This window comes from Ceratosolen solmsi, unplaced genomic scaffold, assembly GCF_000503995.2.
Source record: "Ceratosolen solmsi marchali unplaced genomic scaffold, CerSol_1.0 scaffold53, whole genome shotgun sequence".
NCBI lineage: Eukaryota > Metazoa > Arthropoda > Insecta > Hymenoptera > Agaonidae > Ceratosolen > Ceratosolen solmsi.
In genome coordinates, this window is record NW_011948441.1 from 744,491 (window position 1) to 766,066 (window position 21,576).

At 24.7% G+C, this 21,576-nt stretch overlaps 4 protein-coding genes across 8 annotated transcripts; 3 read left to right on the forward strand and 1 right to left on the reverse strand.

The window, feature by feature from the left end:
• Window positions 1–148: 148 nt before the first annotated feature.
• LOC105365727 (protein PBDC1) lies at window positions 149–1,272 on the forward strand. The gene is made up of 4 exons (XM_011503960.1): window positions 149–165; window positions 537–618; window positions 713–772; window positions 835–1,272. Exons 1-4 carry the CDS (start codon window positions 149–151, stop codon window positions 1,216–1,218), a joined length of 543 nt encoding a protein of 180 aa, XP_011502262.1. The 3' UTR covers window positions 1,219–1,272.
• A 981-nt stretch (window positions 1,273–2,253) lies between these two features.
• Window positions 2,254–4,302, forward strand: Rpn7 (regulatory particle non-ATPase 7). The gene is made up of 5 exons (XM_011503884.1): window positions 2,254–2,582; window positions 2,967–3,318; window positions 3,390–3,718; window positions 3,816–3,984; window positions 4,089–4,302. The coding sequence occupies exons 1-5, from the start codon at window positions 2,438–2,440 to the stop codon at window positions 4,261–4,263; spliced, it is 1,170 nt and encodes a 389-aa protein (XP_011502186.1). The 5' UTR covers window positions 2,254–2,437; the 3' UTR covers window positions 4,264–4,302.
• A 959-nt stretch (window positions 4,303–5,261) lies between these two features.
• On the forward strand, window positions 5,262–15,211 carry SCCRO4 (DCN1-like protein SCCRO4). 5 transcript variants are annotated; one of them, XM_011503886.1, is made up of 6 exons: window positions 5,262–5,514; window positions 6,189–6,584; window positions 8,186–8,445; window positions 13,135–13,501; window positions 13,728–13,938; window positions 14,723–15,211. In XM_011503886.1, exons 2-6 carry the CDS (start codon window positions 6,456–6,458, stop codon window positions 14,809–14,811), a joined length of 1,056 nt encoding a protein of 351 aa, XP_011502188.1. In that variant the 5' UTR covers window positions 5,262–5,514; window positions 6,189–6,455; the 3' UTR covers window positions 14,812–15,211. The 5 variants fall into 5 exon arrangements, with proteins under 5 accessions (XP_011502188.1, XP_011502187.1, XP_011502190.1 ...); XM_011503885.1 differs by having other exon boundaries at window positions 6,377–6,584; XM_011503888.1 differs by having other exon boundaries at window positions 6,377–6,584; window positions 13,731–13,938.
• A 1,510-nt stretch (window positions 15,212–16,721) lies between these two features.
• Window positions 16,722–18,945, reverse strand: FRG1 (FSHD region gene 1). Its single transcript, XM_011503891.1, has 5 exons — window positions 18,790–18,945; window positions 18,623–18,702; window positions 18,010–18,302; window positions 17,265–17,464; window positions 16,722–17,115 (listed from the first exon to the last, which is right to left on the reverse strand). The coding sequence occupies exons 1-5, from the start codon at window positions 18,846–18,848 to the stop codon at window positions 16,968–16,970; spliced, it is 780 nt and encodes a 259-aa protein (XP_011502193.1). The 5' UTR covers window positions 18,849–18,945; the 3' UTR covers window positions 16,722–16,967.
• Between the last annotated feature and the right edge of the window lie 2,631 nt (window positions 18,946–21,576).

The following is a 21,576-nucleotide window of genomic DNA, read 5'->3' on the forward strand; positions in this document are numbered from 1 at the left end:
ATAATTAGCAGGCTATTTCATAAAAATTAGCAACGTCTGCAATATTTGCTTCAGATTCGATTAAAATATTTCTGTTACTATCAATGACGGTGGTGCCACATTCCGTATATTTGCTTAGTTATCTTTACTTTACCTGAACGTAAAAATTATGGTATTAAATATTCTGTAAGAATAATAAGAAATAAAAAAAATATGAATGAAAAAATGAAGAATAAAGCAAAAAATGTAAGTATTAACAAAAGTATAAATATATATTAAAAAAATTTTAAGCAAATATTTTGGATATAAATATCTTAACCTCCTAGTAATAATTTGTTCATGTTTGCATGAATCATTTATTAATTTATAAAATATACACGTAAATAATAATTATTAATTACATATTTAAAAGAAATATTAGTTTTACATAATTAGTTATTTTTAATATTCCTAATATGTATAAAAATGAATACATACAAATTTTGAATATTGAAGCATTTTACACATGTAATTAATAAGTTGTTTTAATACTTTTATAATTGAAATTTATTAACAAGTAACCTTTTCATTAAGACAGATGATCAGCTTATTTCAAGATCAAATAGATCATTGACGCGAGAAGAAAATTTTGAAAATGATGTAAGTTTTTTTATTTATTGTATTTTAATCTTTAATTAAAATTAATTTAAAAATTTATGTTTTACAAATAGATTTTTGTTTATAATATTTTCAGCAATCTATTGAAGCTATGTGGGTAGTAAAAGCTGTGGAACATGCTGAAATATATTTTAATGTACGATGAAATTTATATTTGTTTTATTAATTTTGTAAGTAAAGAAATATATTTTTTTTTAGATTTTATGCTCAGTGGATCCTAAATTATTAAGACTTACACCACATGATGATAAAATATACAAAACTTTCAGAGAATTTTTTCCAGATATAAAAGTGGATTTTATAAACGAAGATGAATTAAAGTCTGAAGCAGGCAAGCAAAAGTGGAGACCTTTTTGTGAACAATTTAAATACTCTGTAGAAGATTACAGTTTTGGTACTTTATTAAGATCTGATTGTAATGATGATTATTTAGAAGAAAATAGTATATTGACAACTAGGATACAATTTTATGCTATTGAATTAGCAAGAAATAGAGAAGGTTTTAATGATCAATTAAGGCAAAAATTTAGAATTAATAATAAAACGAACCTGACAAATAATCATGATATTAAAACATACTAATATTACATTTCATTTAAAAGTAATTGTATTTTCATATTTTTTATACCAAGAAACATAATGGAGTACTAAAAGTAATTCCATTTTTAATTTTCTATTGATTGAATGTTTATATAAAAATTGTATAGATTATTTTTAGAATAAAATTTATTATTAAAAATAAGTGATAAAAAAATATTGAGGTTTTTATTAAGAAAAGAGAAATGAATTTTATTATTTTTACTTTCTTTCATGTTACCTTAAATAAATATTAACTTACATAATTTCATTAGTAAATTTTTTAATTTATGAATTAATACTTTTATTTCTTATTAAATTATTAGAATATAGCTAAAAATAAAATTGAAATAAAAAATAAAATAAATGAAAATGCCCTATTTGAGTAACTCCTTACATTAAATAAATATTATATTACTTTTTTCTCTCTATTACTCGAAAAACGTATAAATTTGTGAAGTATAAAAGTTTAAATGTGATTTTCCACAGACTGAATAATTATATTAAGTAATACGATATTTAGGTATCTTTAAAAACAGTATAAAATATGTATATTTTTAATAAATATTTTAATTCAATTTTTCATTTAATTTACGGGTAAATGAATAAAATGCATCATTATAAATTAGAAAAATTAGTAAACATTTATGATAAATTAAAATTAAATAAGTAACTGATTTTAGTATTAATTTTTAAATGACATTTGTGTAACAATATGTCGGAAATTGGTTTAAAATTACTTGGAAATAATAAAAAATAAGATAATACAAAATTTTAATAAAGCTATAGCAGCCTCTTCTTTTGTTTCTAAATATAAGCTCCATTTTTTAACACTATTTTTAATTTTAATTTTTAATTAAGGTCATGTTAACAATAAAGTATTTACGAAAGCATTTCGTTTCAACTGTATATTTAAATAAGCATTTTAGTCCACTCAGATTTTGAACACATTAATTATCATTTCTACTTCACAAAAAATACTATAAATTTTTGACACTCAATGTCAAAGATCAATCTTTTATGCCAAATATGGTAAAATATCAGCGTAAACATTTATAATCAGCATTTTCATATTGGTATTTTAGTTTGGCGCCACTAGCCGTTGCATAGCTTTTTTTTCTTCTCTCAGGGCATAAAATCGTAGAGTGCGGGCTGCTGTGTGATCTCGCGCGGTGTTACAATATTACAACGTCTTATTGGCGAGATAGTTTACAGAAAGAAGAAAATGCCGTTGGAAAATCTAGAAGAGGAAGGTCTCGAAAAGAACCCTAATTTGGAGTTGGCACAAACAAAATTTCTTTTGAGTTTACCAGAACACAAGAATGATGTTGCTCTTAAGACGAAACTAGTTGATGCCATCAAAGCCGAAAGTGAGACTGCATTTTTTTTTAAACTCTTATTATTACAAACAAGTGCTAACATTGGTGATTTTCAAATCATTTTTAAAATCGTGTCTATTTTTTATATTTTAATAAATTTACGAAGAACGATTTTATAATTTTCCAATGCTATTTAACTCTTAATGACCTAACCTCTTATTGTGGTTTATTTCGCCATTAATATTTATTTTGTTATTTAATAATAGAATAATAATATAAAATAATATAATAATATAATAATATATTATAGAATATGTAAGATTTTTAATCACAAATTTTGTTTTATTTAATTCTTTAAAACCATTATTATAATAATTGAATACAATAAGTGAATATTTAAGTACAAATCTATTTAAATAATTGAATGTGTTTTAGATATGGCACCATTTTATGAAGAAGTTTGTAGAGATTTAAGTTGGCCAGTCGATGAAGTATTTTTAGCAACGATGAAGACAAAAAATGAAGAACAATTACAAGAACTTGATAGTACTATCGAAGATGCTGAAAAAAATTTAGGCGAAATGGAAGTTAGAGAAGCAAATTTGAAAAAGTCTGAGCATCTTTGTCGAATAGGTGATAAAGAAGGTGCATTGGCTGCTTTCAAGAAAACATATGATAAGACAGTATCACTTGGTCATAGACTGGACATCGTTTTTCATAATATTAGAATTGGTCTTTTCTATTTGGACCATGATCTTATTACTAAAAATATTGAGAAAGCTGAAACGTTGTTATATTTATATTTTTTTTTATGTTTTCATAACTATTCTATACTAATTTTATATTTATACTTTATAGATTAATAGAAGAAGGAGGGGATTGGGATAGGAGAAATCGATTAAAAGTATATCAAGGAACTTATTGTATAGCTGTTCGTGATTTTAAAGAAGCTGCAAACTTTTTCCTTGATACCATCAGTACATTTACAAGTTATGAACTTATGGATTACAATACTTTTGTTCGATATACCGTTTATTTAAGTATGATTAGTTTACCTCGTAATGAATTACGTGATAAAATTATCAAAGGTTCAGAAATTTTAGAAACACTACACAGCAATCCTGATTGTAAAGAATATTTATTTTCTTTATATAATTGTCACTATGCGGATTTCTTTAAAAATCTTGGTAAGTATATTATTTTATATATCCAAGATAATAATTATCGTATAAAAAATTGATATATATTAAAGATAAATTTTGATAGAATGTTTTTTATTTGTAGCACACGTTGAAGGTTTACTGCGCCGAGATTTTCTTGTATTTCCACATTATCGATATTATGTTAGGGAAATGCGTATTCTAGCTTATACTCAACTTCTTGAATCATATAGGTCATTGACTCTCCAATATATGGCAGAAGCCTTTGGAGTCACAATTGAATATATCGATCAGTAAGATCTTTTCTATGATTGCTTTGAATTTAAACAAAATATGAATAATTCTCAAATTTAAATTTGCAAGTCAACTAAAAATATATTTCTTTAATTTTTTTAAGGGAACTGTCACGTTTTATTGCAGCAGGTCGTTTACATTGTAAAGTTGACAGGGTAGGTGGAGTAGTGGAAACAAATAGACCAGACAGTAAAAATTGGCAGTATCAGGCTATGGTTAAGCAGGGTGATTTACTGCTCAATAGAGTGCAAAAATTATCACGTGTTATCAATATTTAGATGCATGGATCACTGAAATTAATTTGTCATATATATATATATATGTATATTTAAAAAATTTGGTTCATCATTCAATTGAGTTAAAAGTTTACATCTAATGTGAAATGCTTCAAAAACGACAATTAAGGTTAACTCAATACAGAGAGAACAATATATCGTTGAGAAGTAAGAATATTAATATAAAATATGAATTTGATAGAAAATACATTAAGAGAATTAACTAAAAATAGTTTTATGTATTAATGACACCTATATCCATTTTGTTATGATCAGTCGATCTTTATATTTTTATTAAAATATTTTTCACATTTGTTGATGTAATGTGGCTAAGGAGATTTTAGAAATGAAAAATACTATGTAAAAATTGTCTACATTCTAGTTTTTTTGCACTAATAATATAAATTAATTTAATTTGAAATTAAAAAACACTCACCATTATGTTATTTAAGTAATTAGTAGAATTTTAAAGTATAAATATACCTTTTTAATTTAAGTGTTAAAAATGTTCCATCTAGTAAGAGTGCTTAAATTATACAAAGTTCTTTTTAAAATAACAATATTCCAAACTCAAAAAAAAAAATGTTCTATATTCTTGATAAAACAGTGCTCTATGCTGATAAAAATCCAAAGGAATATTTAAAACAAAATATTTAGTAAATGTATATGTAAACTATACATTTGGATAATAAAAATTTAAGTTTTTGATTATAGTAGCACATTCTTTTATTTTTTATGTAACCAATTTTTTTCAAAATTGGCCATAAACGTCAAAGAAAAAAAAATAAGACTTATAAATATTAAAAAGAAAAAGTAAAACGCAATTTCGAAATATTCAGAAAATGGTAAGATAGCCTTGACGGTGCAGGATCAACATCAGCGTCACTTAGTGCGATGCAAAATGCTCTTCATTTAATAAGGTAGTGGGGGTTATAGGCAGAAAGTCGGAGGTCGTAGCAACGGCTGTGTAGTGTGCAATACAAGTGATTTTAAACCCTTTACATTCTTTAACAAGTGAATCGTAATTGTGCATTTAATTCCATTGTGATTGTATTTTTATTATAAATTACGAAGAATTTTTTGTAAACGGTGTATGAATTACCTTACGATCAATTAACCTCAAAAAAAGAAAAAAAAAAGGGAGAACAAATTTGAAATCGTGTCCTGTTGAAATTATTCATTGATTAGTAGATTACTTTTAATTAGATGGTCATCGTTGTTATTCTGTATAGTTTGGAGTCGGATTGAATTTAGGTAAGAAGTACGGAAAACAAAGATAAATACGTTTCCCTATTTCCTCAATATCTTCTAATTATGTACATTAATATTAATTAGTCTTTCATTAAAAACTTTTTTTATTGAATGCATGTCTCCTCGTATTAAATTTCGATGATACTATTCATATGTAAATTTTTACCACATAGGTGGTAGTTGATCATGTGAAACTCAAGTGGAAGCCTGCAATGTCGCTTTCATATAACTAATTACCCCCCAAAAATCGAATAAAAAATCGAGCTCCGGAGCTAAAATGAAGTTAAAAGTACAAAAGTGTTTATTTGTACGAATTTTAAAACTATCGCTTTTAATGAATTTTCAATACCGTGTACAAACAATTTTTTTACACTACGTGTTTAACTTATTCGGGTAGCAATTGAGCCTTGGAGCTTCTAATTCAATTGGATTTTAAAGTTCGAGCTAAGGGTTGTCAATTTGTAAAATTTATTACTCATTCTTCTCATTCATTATTACTAATTCTTACTAAAAGTTTGAAATTATATATTCGCAAATTCTGAATGTGCCAACACCACACCCTTTAAAAATATAATTATAACCCTCGTATCATAATTCTCTGCTTAAGCAATTCACATCCATAATCGACGAAAAAACCAAGTCTTTCCTCCTTTTTTTTTGTTTTCGTCAATCATCAGTATCATCATCGATTCGTTGCGATCAACGTTACTTGCGTGTGTGACTACATCTATACATGTGTGGCCTTGCCCTTTTTATCATTATGCTCTATACAGTACTGGTCTGGTGTACATACGTTGTATGTACACGCGTAGTCCTAAAAATGCAAGTGCGGTAATGAGGTGATCATTTTGGGTTCTGCCAACAGCCCGAGATTGTCTCTTAAGGAGGTGCAGAATTACGGATCGTACGATTTTCAGACGAGAAGGTGCGCACATTATGTATTGATGAACCTAACCTCAATCCTGTCGAACGTCGCCGAGCGGGACCAGGTGAGTCGCTACGAGACTGGATACATTACGGACAGGCTCAGCTCCTTCAACTTGTCCAGTAGTGTCCATCATCTCGATTCTTTGGTAAGCTTTACAGTAACTCTATATTGAAGTTTGCTCTAAGAAGTACTGGGACTACTTTGATTAATAAGTTATTGATACGAAACTTTTAAAAGTGCAACGAATTTAATTTTTCATACTTATATATCCAATTATCTTCATTCAATTTAGCTCATTTATCATCTAAATCCAGTGTTATATTTTGCCTATTTTTTTATTTTTGTTTTTGTTTTTTCTTTTGTTTTTATTATCCTTTTTATTTGTATGTTTTTTTTACTGTAGTTATATATGGATCACTTATAACAATAATATCCAATTTCCTATTAATATTATAATTGATTATTACATCAGTAAGAAAATCAATATTCTATTTTTGTTAGCCAAATATAAGAATTAATAGATATTAATTATTACATTGTATTCATTGGCATAAGATTTATTATAAATAAGTTAAGCATTTAGAATAAAATTAAATATTTTATAATTGATTTTAAATATACCTGGTTACTATTTTATTTTATTTTTATTGTAATAAATTTTTTATACGTCAGTTGCAAATCAAATTTTTTAATTTTATTTTTATTTGAAAAAAAAATTGAAAATAATTATTATCATTATAAATAATCATTTATTTTTAATGCTGTTGCATTAAAATTATCTAGGAGATAGTAAAATTGGATTTATTGTTTTATTAATTATGAATATTTTAAATGTGATGTATATCTTATTATTTATCTTAATGGGTTTCATTATTTCAAATGCAAATGATATAAATTAGAAAACTAATAATTTTTAAGCAATTCATATATTTTTGGTTGTATTTTTATACAAGTATAATTTATAATTTATACTTTTATTGGGAATATGCAAATTTTATTTATACCGATATTTAATATAATCCCATTAATTTGTAAAGTTCTATTTACATTATAAATTTTGAATAGTATACATGTATAATGATTTATCTAGGTTACAGTAATTCTGTAGGTTAATTTTGTTGCTTAGTGATGATGTTTATATGTTTTAGTAACTCAAGAACTGTCAAAATAAACCTTCACGCTCTAAATTCCCTTCTCGATCCCACGTTTTCAAAATTTATAACACTGGTTTTTTGGCTTTCCGGTAACCAATTTAAGCTCAAAACAATTTTCAGATAACATGAATTACAGAACTCGAAGCAGTTTTAAACAAAAGTGTAATAAAAATGGATTTCATTTAATACTTCCAGATTGGCTTTCAGTTGCTTCATTGGTAGGGTTACCATATTTTATATGAGAAAGCCAAGAATTCATAATTTATAGATTAACTTTATTTATGATTATTTTTATATATTTTGTAATTTAAGAATAAAAATGGAATTCTATTTCAAATAAATAATGTAATTTATAATTATTCGATAAAGTTAATTTTATAACTACAAGATAATACAATAAATATTTAAATAAATTTTTTTAAGACTCATCATTATAATTTTATCAGACAATGGAATTATTAATTTATGAGTTAATTAACACATATACACATAATTTTAAAATAAATTCACTTAAAAATATTTTAGCTTTAGTATTACAAAAAATAAAAATTGATTTTTGTCCAGTTTATTGATACATTTTTTATGATTGTAGGCTGCCTGGGAGAATTCTCGACATAGTCAACAAGAATTTCAGGTGGATCACTTTGGTAGTCAAAGTAGAAGGTACACTCTTCAGGGCGTACAACAACAGAGTGCATACGAACAAATATTAGGTTTAGGAGAAAGAGGGATGCCTCGCACTAAGCGAAGAGCGCCCTCAAGCACAAACAATCATTCTACATCCGAAATGCCGCCAAGCGCGCCTGAGGATATGCCTAGGCATCCTACAAAACGACTCAGACACACATCTAGGTTTGTTTATTTATCGTTTATTAGTATACAGATTTCTTTTTGTCCTATCTAAGGAAAAATGATAAATTAATCAACCTTATAAAATCATGATAAGTATACTTACAAAGTTATTTTACTTTGAATAAATTTAAAATTAATATGAAACGTTATAAGCAACATCATAAAACATAATTAGTGCAGTATTTAATTTAATAAAATAGTTCATTGCGATTGTGACAGAAAATAATTAAAATTTTATATTATTTAAAAAAGTATCATTTCAAATAAAATTTTTTTAATTACATTGAAAATATACAAAACATAAAGTAATTCATATAAACAACTATTACATCATTACTTTTGTTTCATTATTTTATAAGTGTATTGGCATACATGATATAGAATGTATGCCATAAAATAGAAAATGTAAAATAAAACTTTATGACCCAGTAATAAAAAAAATTCTTATAAACATTATTGTTCTTTGATAATATATAAACGTTTATATTGTTTTATTTTATAAAATGTAATAAATTTTTCTTTAATGAATTGATTTATAAAAAAATTTAAAAATTTATAATTTTAAATTTTGTTACATATTCTTAAATTCTAAATTTGTTTTATTTTTATTTTAGGTTTTTGAAACATGATTATTAATTTTTTTTCCAATTATTATTTATATATATATTATATTAACATATTCATTCTTTTGAAAATTTATAAATGATACTTATTACATTACATAGTTCCTTAACAATATCATTGAAAGGAATAATTTACATTACTGTTTGAAAACTTCAAAATCTTACATTATGCATTTTCTCTTTTATGTTTGGATATTTTATATTATACTATACCTTAACCGCGCGTATTAAGGTATATTTCGTAAATATGTATCATTTTAATAACTCATGTTAACCAATTACATTTTTTTCCCTGCAACTCCCCTCGAACCATTTTCTTCTCCATTTTCATTCATTAATTTTTTATTCCTTCTCTCTTTTGCTGATTCTGTCATTTATTTATTCCTTCTGTATTTTTACTTACTTTGCTCATGTGCATATTAACACAAATAATAAAACATAAATTTGTCACTCTCCTTTTTATTGGCATTTAACCACACGTATATAACTTTTTTTTATTATAATATGTTAATTATTATTATTATTATTATCATCGATTTTTTATTAATGACTTGTAATTATTTATTAAGAATTTATACTTTACTGTTACAATCAATCATAACTAACAAATTATATGATTTCAGTAAAACTCTTATTTATAATATTATATTTAATAACATTTATCTATTCACTTTGTTTATAAAATTAAAAACTTAATATATTTTTTGAACAATCATTTTCTTAATTAAAACTATCAATTTTTATGATATTGTTCATCGAGAATAAAACGGTATGAAATTAATATTAATTATCCACCACGTGAATGAATCTTTATATTATGAAACTATTTCTGAATTACGAATTCATGAATATAATATATATATATATATATATACACTAATAAATATTAGATAGGGATTTGAAATTTTATTATGAAGTGACTCGGCTATATTGAACATTAGCACATTTATTACAATGAATAGTAAAAATTGCATATTTTTTTAGCTTTTTATAATACTACCCTTTCAAATTTGTCTGTTGCAGTAGCACTCTATTACACTAGAGATTAAATTAATAATTAAGTCACTTTTAATATTAGTTCTATTAATCTTACCGACTTTATTCTTGGACGCTAAAATTTTCAATTTACTTGATTCTCTCTCTCTCTCTCTCTCCTTCTCTCTCTCTCTCTCTCTCTCTCTCTCTTTCGAATTCACTCTCACTAAAGTATCCATGCCCATATATGTATTGGCATACTTACACGGACACGCACACATCTATCTCTCTTCCCTCCCTATCTCTTTATCTTTGATATCAAGTAAATCCGAATTGAACGAAAAATAATTCTAGTAAATAAGATATTTTTTGCGCCACATATTTTCATTTATGTAGTACATACAGATAGACATTCGTCTCTTAGCCAAGCTTGAATGAATGTCTCAAGTAGAGGGAGGCAATATGATTATTTTTGGACTCTTACCGAAGATCATCGTCGTCTTCGTCCTCGCTGCATTGTGTTTCATGTTTACACCTCTGTGCGTGTGTCTATAAAAAATTTTTGCAACAAATTTTCTCATTTTTCATTCTGTATTTTTCTTTTTTTTTCTTTTTTTTTATTTACGTTGCAAAATTCAATCTATTTTAGGGGCGCGAAGACGCGTTTTATATTCACGCTCGGAATACGACCAATCATTGTTTGTTGGAATATTGCAGACTATTCTGTTGTGTATGGAAGGCGAGAGGTTCGTATTCACGTAGTAGGAGCCTTGTTTTTTGAGGGATATTTAAAATATATCGATGAAGAAAAAAATAAACCTGTCACCATTCATTTTCAATCGCAAGGGTCGTTCGGATTTTTTACTTTTCAATTGAACAAGATAATACTGTGTTTATATCGAATTTTCTCTTTTATACTGTTATTACAATTAAAATTTAAATATGAAACGTATTTAAGTTAAAAATATAGAGATAAAATAATTCAGTGGTTTATACAACTGCTTATTAACACGATACAAAAGTAATTCAGATTATATAAATATAATTTATAAATGTGTTATAATGTACGTAAAATTAACTAAAAAAAAGTTCAGTTTTTTATGTGGTTATAAAGGTAAATTCTCGATATATTTCCTTATAAAATACCAAAATAGAGCATCGAGCTTAATAATTGTATAATGAATAAATCTTTAATGTTATTGAAAAATATTTTGTTATGATTAAGTAATTTTTAAAAATTATGTTAATCATTGTTAAATACATTTTACTCTCCTATTTTTATAAATAGATAAATTTTATGCTCAAAATAAACAAATGTGACTGTGCATTAAAAAATATTTAAGATACTAGTTAATGCATGTTAAATTATTTTTATAAAACGCTTGGTTTAAATAATTTATTTTTTATAAAATATTTAAAACATAAAAAAACTCAAACAAAATACTTTTTAAATTATTTATAATGATAATAGTCGTTTTTAAAAATATTGTTTTATTAAAAACAAGATATAAGTTGTAAAAATTTACAATGGATTTTAAATAATATTTTTCTAAGTATTAATATATAAATAAGTACGTTGCATAATTTACAATTATTAAAATGATTTACTTTTGATTTTCTAGATCATTTTTACGAAAGTTTATTTAATTTTGTTTCATGTTTTTAAGCCAATTTAATAAAATTAATGAAATTACAAATTTATCACATATATTAATTTATTTCATATATATATACACTTTGGCTAAGTATTTGGAAATTAATTGTGTAGTTTTTAAGCTTTTTTTCCTAAACTCATTAGAGTTTAGAATGCAATGTCTTTATAATAGAACGAAAGCAAATTGTTCTGTAAATATTTGCCAATATAAAAGAATTTATCTGTTTAAAGACTTAAAAGTATTTGGCGACTATTTAACATTACCTTTTAAAATTACCTAATTACTCTAATCTATATCTTGTAGATGACAAAATAATTCCAAGATTTTTATTATTTAATAATTACATGGAACTTTACCCGTGTTTACTTAATATGTAATTTAGTCATAAAACAAATCCATAAAATAACCGGCGTAATTAATAATATTTATATATATTGCTATAATTATAATGTTATTTGACATATAATACACATATTATTTTAAAATATGAAGTAACTTTCTATATACATCAAATACAAATTAAATTTAACTTTTCACGTTCTAATACAATTTCTGCTTTGATTTTATAACATAAAATTTGTTATTAAAAAATGAATCAATTTATTTATTAAAAATTACAATATTTAATAAAAAATGAATTATATTTTATTAATTTTTTTTCCATGTACCATTTATATATTTTTTGTAATAGATTTATAATTTAAAAATAATAAATGTTTACAATATCAGTGTAGCATGAATCACTTATTAAATTGTTATAAAATTACATTGCTGATAGTGTTAATCAAAGTTATTAAAAGGAATATTTTGAAATTTATTCTTATATTCCTAATATTCTAAAAAATATTCAGTTAAATGAACGGAGCTTTTTTATTTATCTATTAATATTAAATGAAAGAGTAAATAAAGAGTAAATTAAATCTATAGAATCTTAAGTTTATAAAATAAACTGTCAATGAAACAATTTTAATTAAAAAATCAGATTAATTACTTACGATACAGTAAATTTTTAAAAGAGAAAACAACAAAAATGTATTTTTTGCTCAATATATTCGAAACTAATATTTTGAAATTTACAAGGCCATTTTCAAAGGAGATATAAACTTGGTATTAAATAATCGTTTAAAATTATCAAACTTTGTATGCTTTTAAAATAATTCATATATTTTTTCTCTTGAGATTGTTCATATCTGTTTTAACGTCATTAATAAACGTTTTTATTACTCGTTTATGTACGTATGCTGTGTACCTTCAAAGTTTCACCGAAGCCATCACAATTGCATTAAAAGTGCGAGCACTCATATGTATTGATAAAGTAAGTACATACTCCGGCCCTTCATCAACATCATAAGAAATGGATTGCACTACATTTAAAGCAGCTAATAAAACGCAAGGTTAAGATTATTTATTTATTAATTACTGACATTTCTTGGCAGTGTGAGGCGACATACGAAAGCGGAGGATGGTGCAAACGGCCAGATTTTCTCACAGAAGCGCTGCATCAGTTGGTTCCGCGAGTACACGACGGCCGATGAACCAGATATGCTCGGACCCGAGGGTATGGAAAAGTTCTGCGAAGATATTGGCGTCGAACCCGAGAACGTGGTTATGCTCGTCCTTGCCTATAAGATGAACGCGCGGCAGATGGGCTTCTTCACAATGACAGAGTGGCTCAAGGGTCTCTCGGATCTCCAGTGCGACTCTATCGCCAAAGTTCAGCAAAAAATGGACCACCTCAGAAATTTACTCAACGACCAGCACATCTTCAAAGGAATTTACAGATACGCTTACGATTTTGCTAGGGTAAGTGAATTTTGTATATGTTGCCTACGATTATTTATCATTCTGCTAAGCAAGTAAATTAAAGACATTATTTTCAAGATTATGATTTGTATTGTATTTTATTTTACGTCTGAAACAAATGATTGTCTCTAACAACATTTAAATTATTATTTTATACAATTATTTTTTTTAATTCACTGTCTTAAAAATTCATATGAATATTAATTAAAAATATTATATTTTAAAGCAGGATAAGGATCAACGTAGTATGGATATGGAGACAGCGCGAGTTATGCTGCAATTACTATTAGGAAAACATTGGCCACTGTTTTCGCAATTTGCCAAATTTTTGGATCAATCAAAGTACAAAGTTATCAATAAAGATCAGTGGTGTAACATTCTTGAGTTTTCACGAACGATTAATGACGATCTTTCAAATTACGACTTGGATGGGGCATGTAAGTAGGATGAAAACAATTTATTTAAATAATTAAGTGATAATTGAAAAATTTTAATTTTATATTTATATGTAATCTTCTTCTTTCAAAAGCCATTCGTTACCTTTTTTTGTAAATCATTAAATGCCAATTTAATAATTTATACCTTTAAATTTTTCACATGTTAAAAACTTTATATTAATTTAAATTTGTATCAATTAAATGATCCTATATTATCTTTTTATCATAATTTTTAGTCATAAAATTTGTATCGTAAAGAGTATTGCATTGTAAAATATAAAAGTTGCAAAGACATGTTATTGTAATTAATATTAATTTTCAAGAAATATAAAATGTTTAGAATTGTAAAATTAAAAAAATAATTAAATTATACAATTATTTTATTATACTTTCTATAAGTTAGTACAATTTTAAATAGAATTTTTCAACTTTGAAACGGTTTCATTAAATAGAAATTAAAATGCAAGTAACATATTGTAGCAAAATTATTTCGATTGCATAATAAAATAAGCAATTTTATAATAATAAAAATGATGAATGAACTTAAAGCAATTAAATATTTCAGTATTTATTATTTAATCAAATCAAATGTAAGGAAAACTGTAATGTAAATAAAATCCAAGTTAAATAATTGAGTGGCATTAGAAAATAATTCAAATATTGTAAATATTATATACAATTAACGTAACTGGACAATTAGAATTTGTTTTTTCTCTTGCACTACAAACTTAATAATATGACAATTATTATTATCTCCACATTACAAATAATTATTATATTTTAGGGCCAGTAATGCTTGATGAGTTTGTTGAATGGCTGAAAGTTCAGCAGCATGGGGAGGGAGCGTCTCAGATGGATACAAGAATCAGCTGAAACAATCAGTCGGAGTTAATTCATTCATCTTATAAAAAGCACCCACCTACTCGAAGAAACAGTCCTGGCTTTCTATTATCTCTTTCGATATCGATTACTTGTTAAAAAGCTAAATTTTTCAACTCAAACATATTGACAAAAAAAAAATATTATACTTTTAAAACTTGCGGATTATTTTCTATTAGTTCAGCTATTTTGTTATGATAAAAATGTCATGATTTAACAAATAAGTAGATTGATTTAGTCTTACAGTTAGTTAGCTCTTAAAAAAAAAATTATATCGTGAACGACTGTATCTAGAATTGCGCTTCGTGATAATGAATCATGATCGAGGACCGAAAATTTATTTGTATTTTGGGAAATATATTTTTCTCCCATTTTTATTGCGAAATATGCATAAATTACTAATTTTCAAAGCGCTAATTAATTTATTTAAATCTTAAAAAATTAATTGCTTTTATAAAGGAAAAATATTGAAAAATGGAAAAGTTTAAAAAAAAAATTTGTGTACATTTAAAAATTATTTTCCAAGTAAAACTTATCACTAGTGCATAGATAAGAAAATATAGATTATAAATAATTCTGTCTTAAATATATTTTTTTGCAATTCGCGTAGGAATAATCATTCTTGTAAGTAAATAGCTTACTTCTGTAATCTTTGATATCTTCATGAATCTTAATTTTCTTTTTTAATAATGTATAAAAGAAAAAGTCATCAAGATTCGGAAGTTACGTGGATGATGTAACATTCGTGTGAGCAAAACTGACGAATGGTCAGCGGATCGTTCAATATGTCTGTGAGTTATGTAACAAAGTCCTTTTTAAAAGACTTCTTCATTCTCACATTTGAAGCACCTATTACTTTTTAAGATAATTATTTTATACAATTTGTGGCATAAGATTCCATGGAATCGAAAATGTTTAAGAATCAAAAAAATTAACTCGATAGGATTAACAAATAAAATATCGATTCTTGGAATTTAAGATGCGAGGACTTATTGACGAACACGATAAAGAATTCTTCGATGTTATGATGTTCAGCTGTCAAAGCACAAATTATGAATTTTATTATGTACATTTCTCTAAATTTTTATTAAAATTCAAATCGTATAAGTTTTTCCAAATTTTTATTAAAAAAAAAGTTGGATAAGTTTAATTAATTTACTTATATACATTTGATTAAAAATATGTTGTAAAATATTTAAATTAAAATAAAATTTTTTGCTGACTTCTATTAAGTGATTTTGTTAATTATTAATAATAATTTTCATTACCGATAATTATTTTATTTCTGTGTAAAATAAATTGTGAAGGAATCAGTTTACTGTATTTGAAATAAATTATTTCAACCAATACTTTTATTTAAATAAGATAATTTTATTTAAAGGAAAACGTTTTTTCTACATTATATGATTTCTGTTATAAAGTGATAAAGCTGGACAACATAAAATCAAGACGATTAAATTAGAGCTTTGGAGTGTTCCAGTAATTAAAAAAAAAAAACAACATTTTAATGCTTTGTTTAAGAGATAATTGTTATTTAATTCTGTAAATAGTTACCACATTTAATGGTATATTCGAAAACAAGATTTTATATATTTTATCTTTTTTTTTTAATATATAAAATCAATGCAGAAATGCAATTAATGTTATCAAAAAAGTTCTTTTAACAAAATTAATATTTTAACTCACTTATTAATAAAAGTAAATGAATCGAAATGTATAGAATGCTTCAAAGCTCTTAATTATAACAGAATTATATGTTTTTTCTCAGCGCATGTACACTTAAAAATAATCGATTTACTTGCAATGTATATGTAATAATTATTAAATTAAGATTGACTTCCGAGATTTTCATTTGACGTTGATTTTTTTATATGTATGTATGTATACCGAAGAGAAACATCAACGAAGATTTCGGAACTACGGGCTCGGATCCTTCTTATAAAGAGAAAAAATATTTAAAAAAAAAAAGTAAAAATGACCTCTCCAAAGCACAAGAACTAGAGGCAATAAATCTTTGCATAAGTCAACTGTTGCATGCAGCGGTACTGTCATTCGATATAATGGAATAAAAAAAGTAACTTTACAAAATCGATGAATAGTCTTTTCTTTTGTTTAAATATATTTACATGTGCATTTTCCTCAAAATTAAGTTATTTACAATATCGATCAGCTTTCATCTTACTACGTCTATCGAGTAAAACCTCATGGAAACTTCCACCCTCCTTTGCTTTTTTCAATTCTGAAATTTTATCCTTGCTTATTTTCAATTTCTTATCCTGAAATTTCTGGAACTTCCGTCTAAAATTTTTTAATTATTCTTTACGTATTTTTAACTTTTTAAAAAAGTATTTATGATTTGTATGTCAAGTATACATGATGCAAAATGAATGTAGAAAAATAACAAATTGAAGCTTTGTTTACAAAATTCATAGTTGATTTCTACTTACACATAATTAACTTCAACCTCTTCTAAGGATCCCTGTTCTTCTGTTGGTATATCTTTATTAGGATCATCAATTTGTTGAATCATACTTCTTATCCATACATATTCATTTGGTCCAGCTGTTGGTTTTTTACAAATAATGTCATCATCTTCATTTACAGATATAAAACATCCAGTATTTCCTAAAATTGCTAATTTTCCATCCTACGTAAAATAATATTTTAATTTTATAAAAACCTTTATTATTTATTATAACTTATCATTTGTGTAAATTATTTTAACAAGTTTTTTAATGAAAATTTGATTAAAGTACAGCATTTTAATACTTATAAGAATATTTTTATTTTAATTGGTTCAAAATTTTCAAATCAATATTTTAGATTCTAATATTAATTGCAATTTAAGCACAGAAGAATTATGTATATTATTTAATATTTTGTAATGGATATATTATCGTTATGTTATAGTATTTTCAAGGAGGTGATAAATTATATAATAGATATTCAACTTTTTATGGGTCTTATTATGATATTGAACATTTAAAATGATATTGTTTCATAAAAAATTTTATTCCTAACATATTTAATAATAAACACTAAATTTTCTTTATTAATTTTTTGGGTGCAAATAGGTTTTCCTATAAAATAAATTTATAATTAAATACGAATGTATTGAACTTAGTATTGAACTTATGAAATTAAAATAATTTTAAAAGATAACAAAAGGAAATTAAAGTAAAATGTTTATACTTGAAATATTGGTTCCCATTGTTCCATTGCACCTACAGCATCGCTTCTACCTACAACCATTCCTTTTTTATCAACTCCAATATATTTTCCATAACCAGATTTTAGAGCAATTTTTGTCTCGTTCACTGAAAATGCTGTCAAGATTTCTTCTGGGTGAGGGCCATCACCTTCATCATGAGGCAATCCAAGTGTAAATAAACCATTGTCAAGTGCTTTCATGTAAGTCAAATTACCAAATTCAATAGCAACTGTACCAACAATATCTGTTATAAACAATGTTTTCCACCAACCACCTAAAAAACAGTATTTTTATAAATATTAAGGCATACATTAATTACTTAAAAATATTTAAAAGCAATAAAAAATATGTTACCAGAAAGGTGACATTAGTTTTAGTTATTATATAGTTTTTTCAATATTTTTAACTCTTTTTTAAATTTTTAATTAAGATTTTATGATTGAATTTATTAAAATATTTTTTTTAACAAAATTTTAAAAATCTTTATGTAATTTCTACAAAATATTTCTATACAAATATGATCGTAACAAATATTGAAGTCATGTAAGGTTATATTTAAAAAAATAGGAGTATTTATATTTTTTCTTAAATTACCGTGGCGAATAGTGTCTTCGTCTGTCTTATTATCAATTTGCTCATTTCGATCTTGTAGTTTGCGTTTCCTTTTTTTCGATCTGAAATAAAAATTGCCCAAAACAAATTTGTATTAAATTTATATAAATATAAGAATGCGTACAATACGTTTTTCAATCCCACTTTACTTGTGTTTTTCTCCTTTCAATACTAATTTTTTTGTTCGAACTTTGTCGTACTCTGACATTATTGCTTTATATCTTAATGCAAAAGATTAATTAGAAGGTTAATATTAATAAAGTAAAATGTTGAACATTAAGCGTCTGACATCTATATTATATAGAGAAGGTGAAGTATCTAATCCTCATATGACCAATAAGAACTCTAAATTCATTGGCTCTTGCTTTGGCGGGCGATGTCTTTTAAACTATTATTAATCATCATCTTGTAATCAATTTCAATTGAACGCTAAAGTATTTCATGGCAGGTAATTAAAAAATGTTCAACGCGTGAATATAAGAGCAAAATTATTTAAAATTTTATCATATTAATTTAAAATCTTTGCTCATGTCCTCGATATCAATATTCTTCAATACTGTTATTAATTGCACATAAAATTGTACTTATTGTATTTCTAAAATATTTTAGTGTTAAAGATAAATTCAGATGTTAAATGAATTTTTGAATTATTTATACTATTCTAGACGTATATTTTAAAAGTAAATTAAATATTTACTCTCTCTCTCTCTCTCTCTCTCTCTCTCTCTCTCTCTCTCTCTCTCTCTAACTCTCGATGTACATGCATATATAACAGGCTATGTACTTTGTAGCAAATCAGAAATCTGTGAGTACATGCAGAATATTATACGGAACATTTTGAATTTTATTTTCATTATTTATAAAATATGATTATTTGTATTTCTAACGTGTGAAACATGTCATTATTAACTTTATAATATTACTTAAGTAGTATATTTGATTGAAAAGAATAATTAAAAGTGTATATGTTTATACTTAAAAAATTGATCGTATTAAATATGAGATATTTGAATATTGTGTGAATAAATGTGAAAAATTTATTCTAATATTTAAATTATACAATTAAATAAAGGATAATTAAAAATTTAATTATAATGAAATTAGAAACAATTAAGCCTTAGCCGTAAAGGATGTTGAGGATTTATTAAATGAGGCTTAGCCTAGCCTTATTACATTATATACAAAACTAATTACATACCCAAGGGTCCGCCTCCATTCTAAACTAATTTCATAATTGCATTTCCGTACTCTTTCATCCAATCCCGTATGAACACTAATTATGTTGATTCATCATTTCAATAAGAGTTTGCTTTTAATAAACTGCTTAATATGGATCCATCTTTGTTTAACTCGTCGCATAGCCATTATCATTTAAGCTTTCATCAAAGAGCAGAGCTACAAAAGTAATCCAGACTTATATCGCTCTTTTAATGACAATCACAATGTACAAGGCTAATTTATTCATTTAATTTTCAATTTTTATTTATAAAAAGTGAAAGAAGCCTCGAAATAGAGATAATTAAATCATCTTCACACTCGTATATTTATTCATATTTATTTTATTTAAAAAATTCTATTTTTTGCAGAATTTAAAAAAATGTACTATACATTTTTTTCAATCTAATAAATAAAGGTTTACAAAAAACATATCAGTTTTTCCGAATCATGTATCTCCTTATATTTGGCTTCAGCGCCGGTTCATTCTCTTTTAATACTGTACTATCTTTTTTTTACTTTTTTTGCGTATAATCATTTAAAGATACTAAAATTTTTTCTTTCTTTTTGTTTTTTGCAATATGTTGACGTAACTTAATAGATATTCTTATTGCAAAAATTATATTAACATTTTAATTTTTATGCAACTAACATTACTAACATTTTCATATATTACTTAATACATGTTTATTTTATATTTATTAATTTCAGTAATCAACTATATTTTTCTAAATTAATCGTGGCAATTTTTAAATCAATTTATTAGCTTATAATTTATTAGAATATTAACACAATAAAAAGAAAAAGTTATATTAAAAATTGAAGTTATAAATAAAATTTCAAAAGAAAATATTTATAATTAAATTAAAAAGTAAGATACAAATAAATACAATTATAATCATTTTAATATATAAAATAATTTGTTAAGTTAAGTGATTAATTGGTAAAACAATAACAATTCAGAGATTAATTATTCATAGATTCATTTGCGAAATTACAACTTCTTTACAAGGGTTTTTTTATTATTTGAACTTTTTTATTCCTTATTATGTAATACTACATATATGTAGTAATTATAGAAGACTCAGAGTTTAAGATATTGACTTGTTTGTCATACATGAAAGTAGATTTGATCATGATACTTTTACTCTAAATATGTTCTGTAAAAGCTTTTTTCTACTTTGCTTCATTTCAATCTTAATTTTATTAAGATAATTTTTGTAGAACTATTTTATAAATTTTTTTACATTTTAACATCAAACGAATATTTATGACCGAATTAATATCGTAATAAACCTTTAATAAACAATATTAACTTTAACCAGCTCTTTGTGGAAGAAAAAGTGATTTTGTTAAATTATTTTCAGTAATTATGTACCTTCTATTTATATACTAAATATTATTTTCTTACTAATTAAAATTGAGTTATGTATTTGGTATAATAATTATTCATTACTTTACTGATTTGCGAAACATTAATATTTTAAGCATAATTTAACGTAATGAAATATAATCTCATTAATAAAAAAAAATATTGTATTTTTATAACTATTTATCGTATTAATCAATTGTAACGAAGTTATATTTTAAATGATTCATTTGGAAATGAATGAAAACATTTGATTAAATTTGGAATGCCTCGAATGAAATATTTTTAAAGCATTCTTTGCAGGAAATTTCATGTTCATATTCACTTCATATACTGTCATTGATTTAAATTA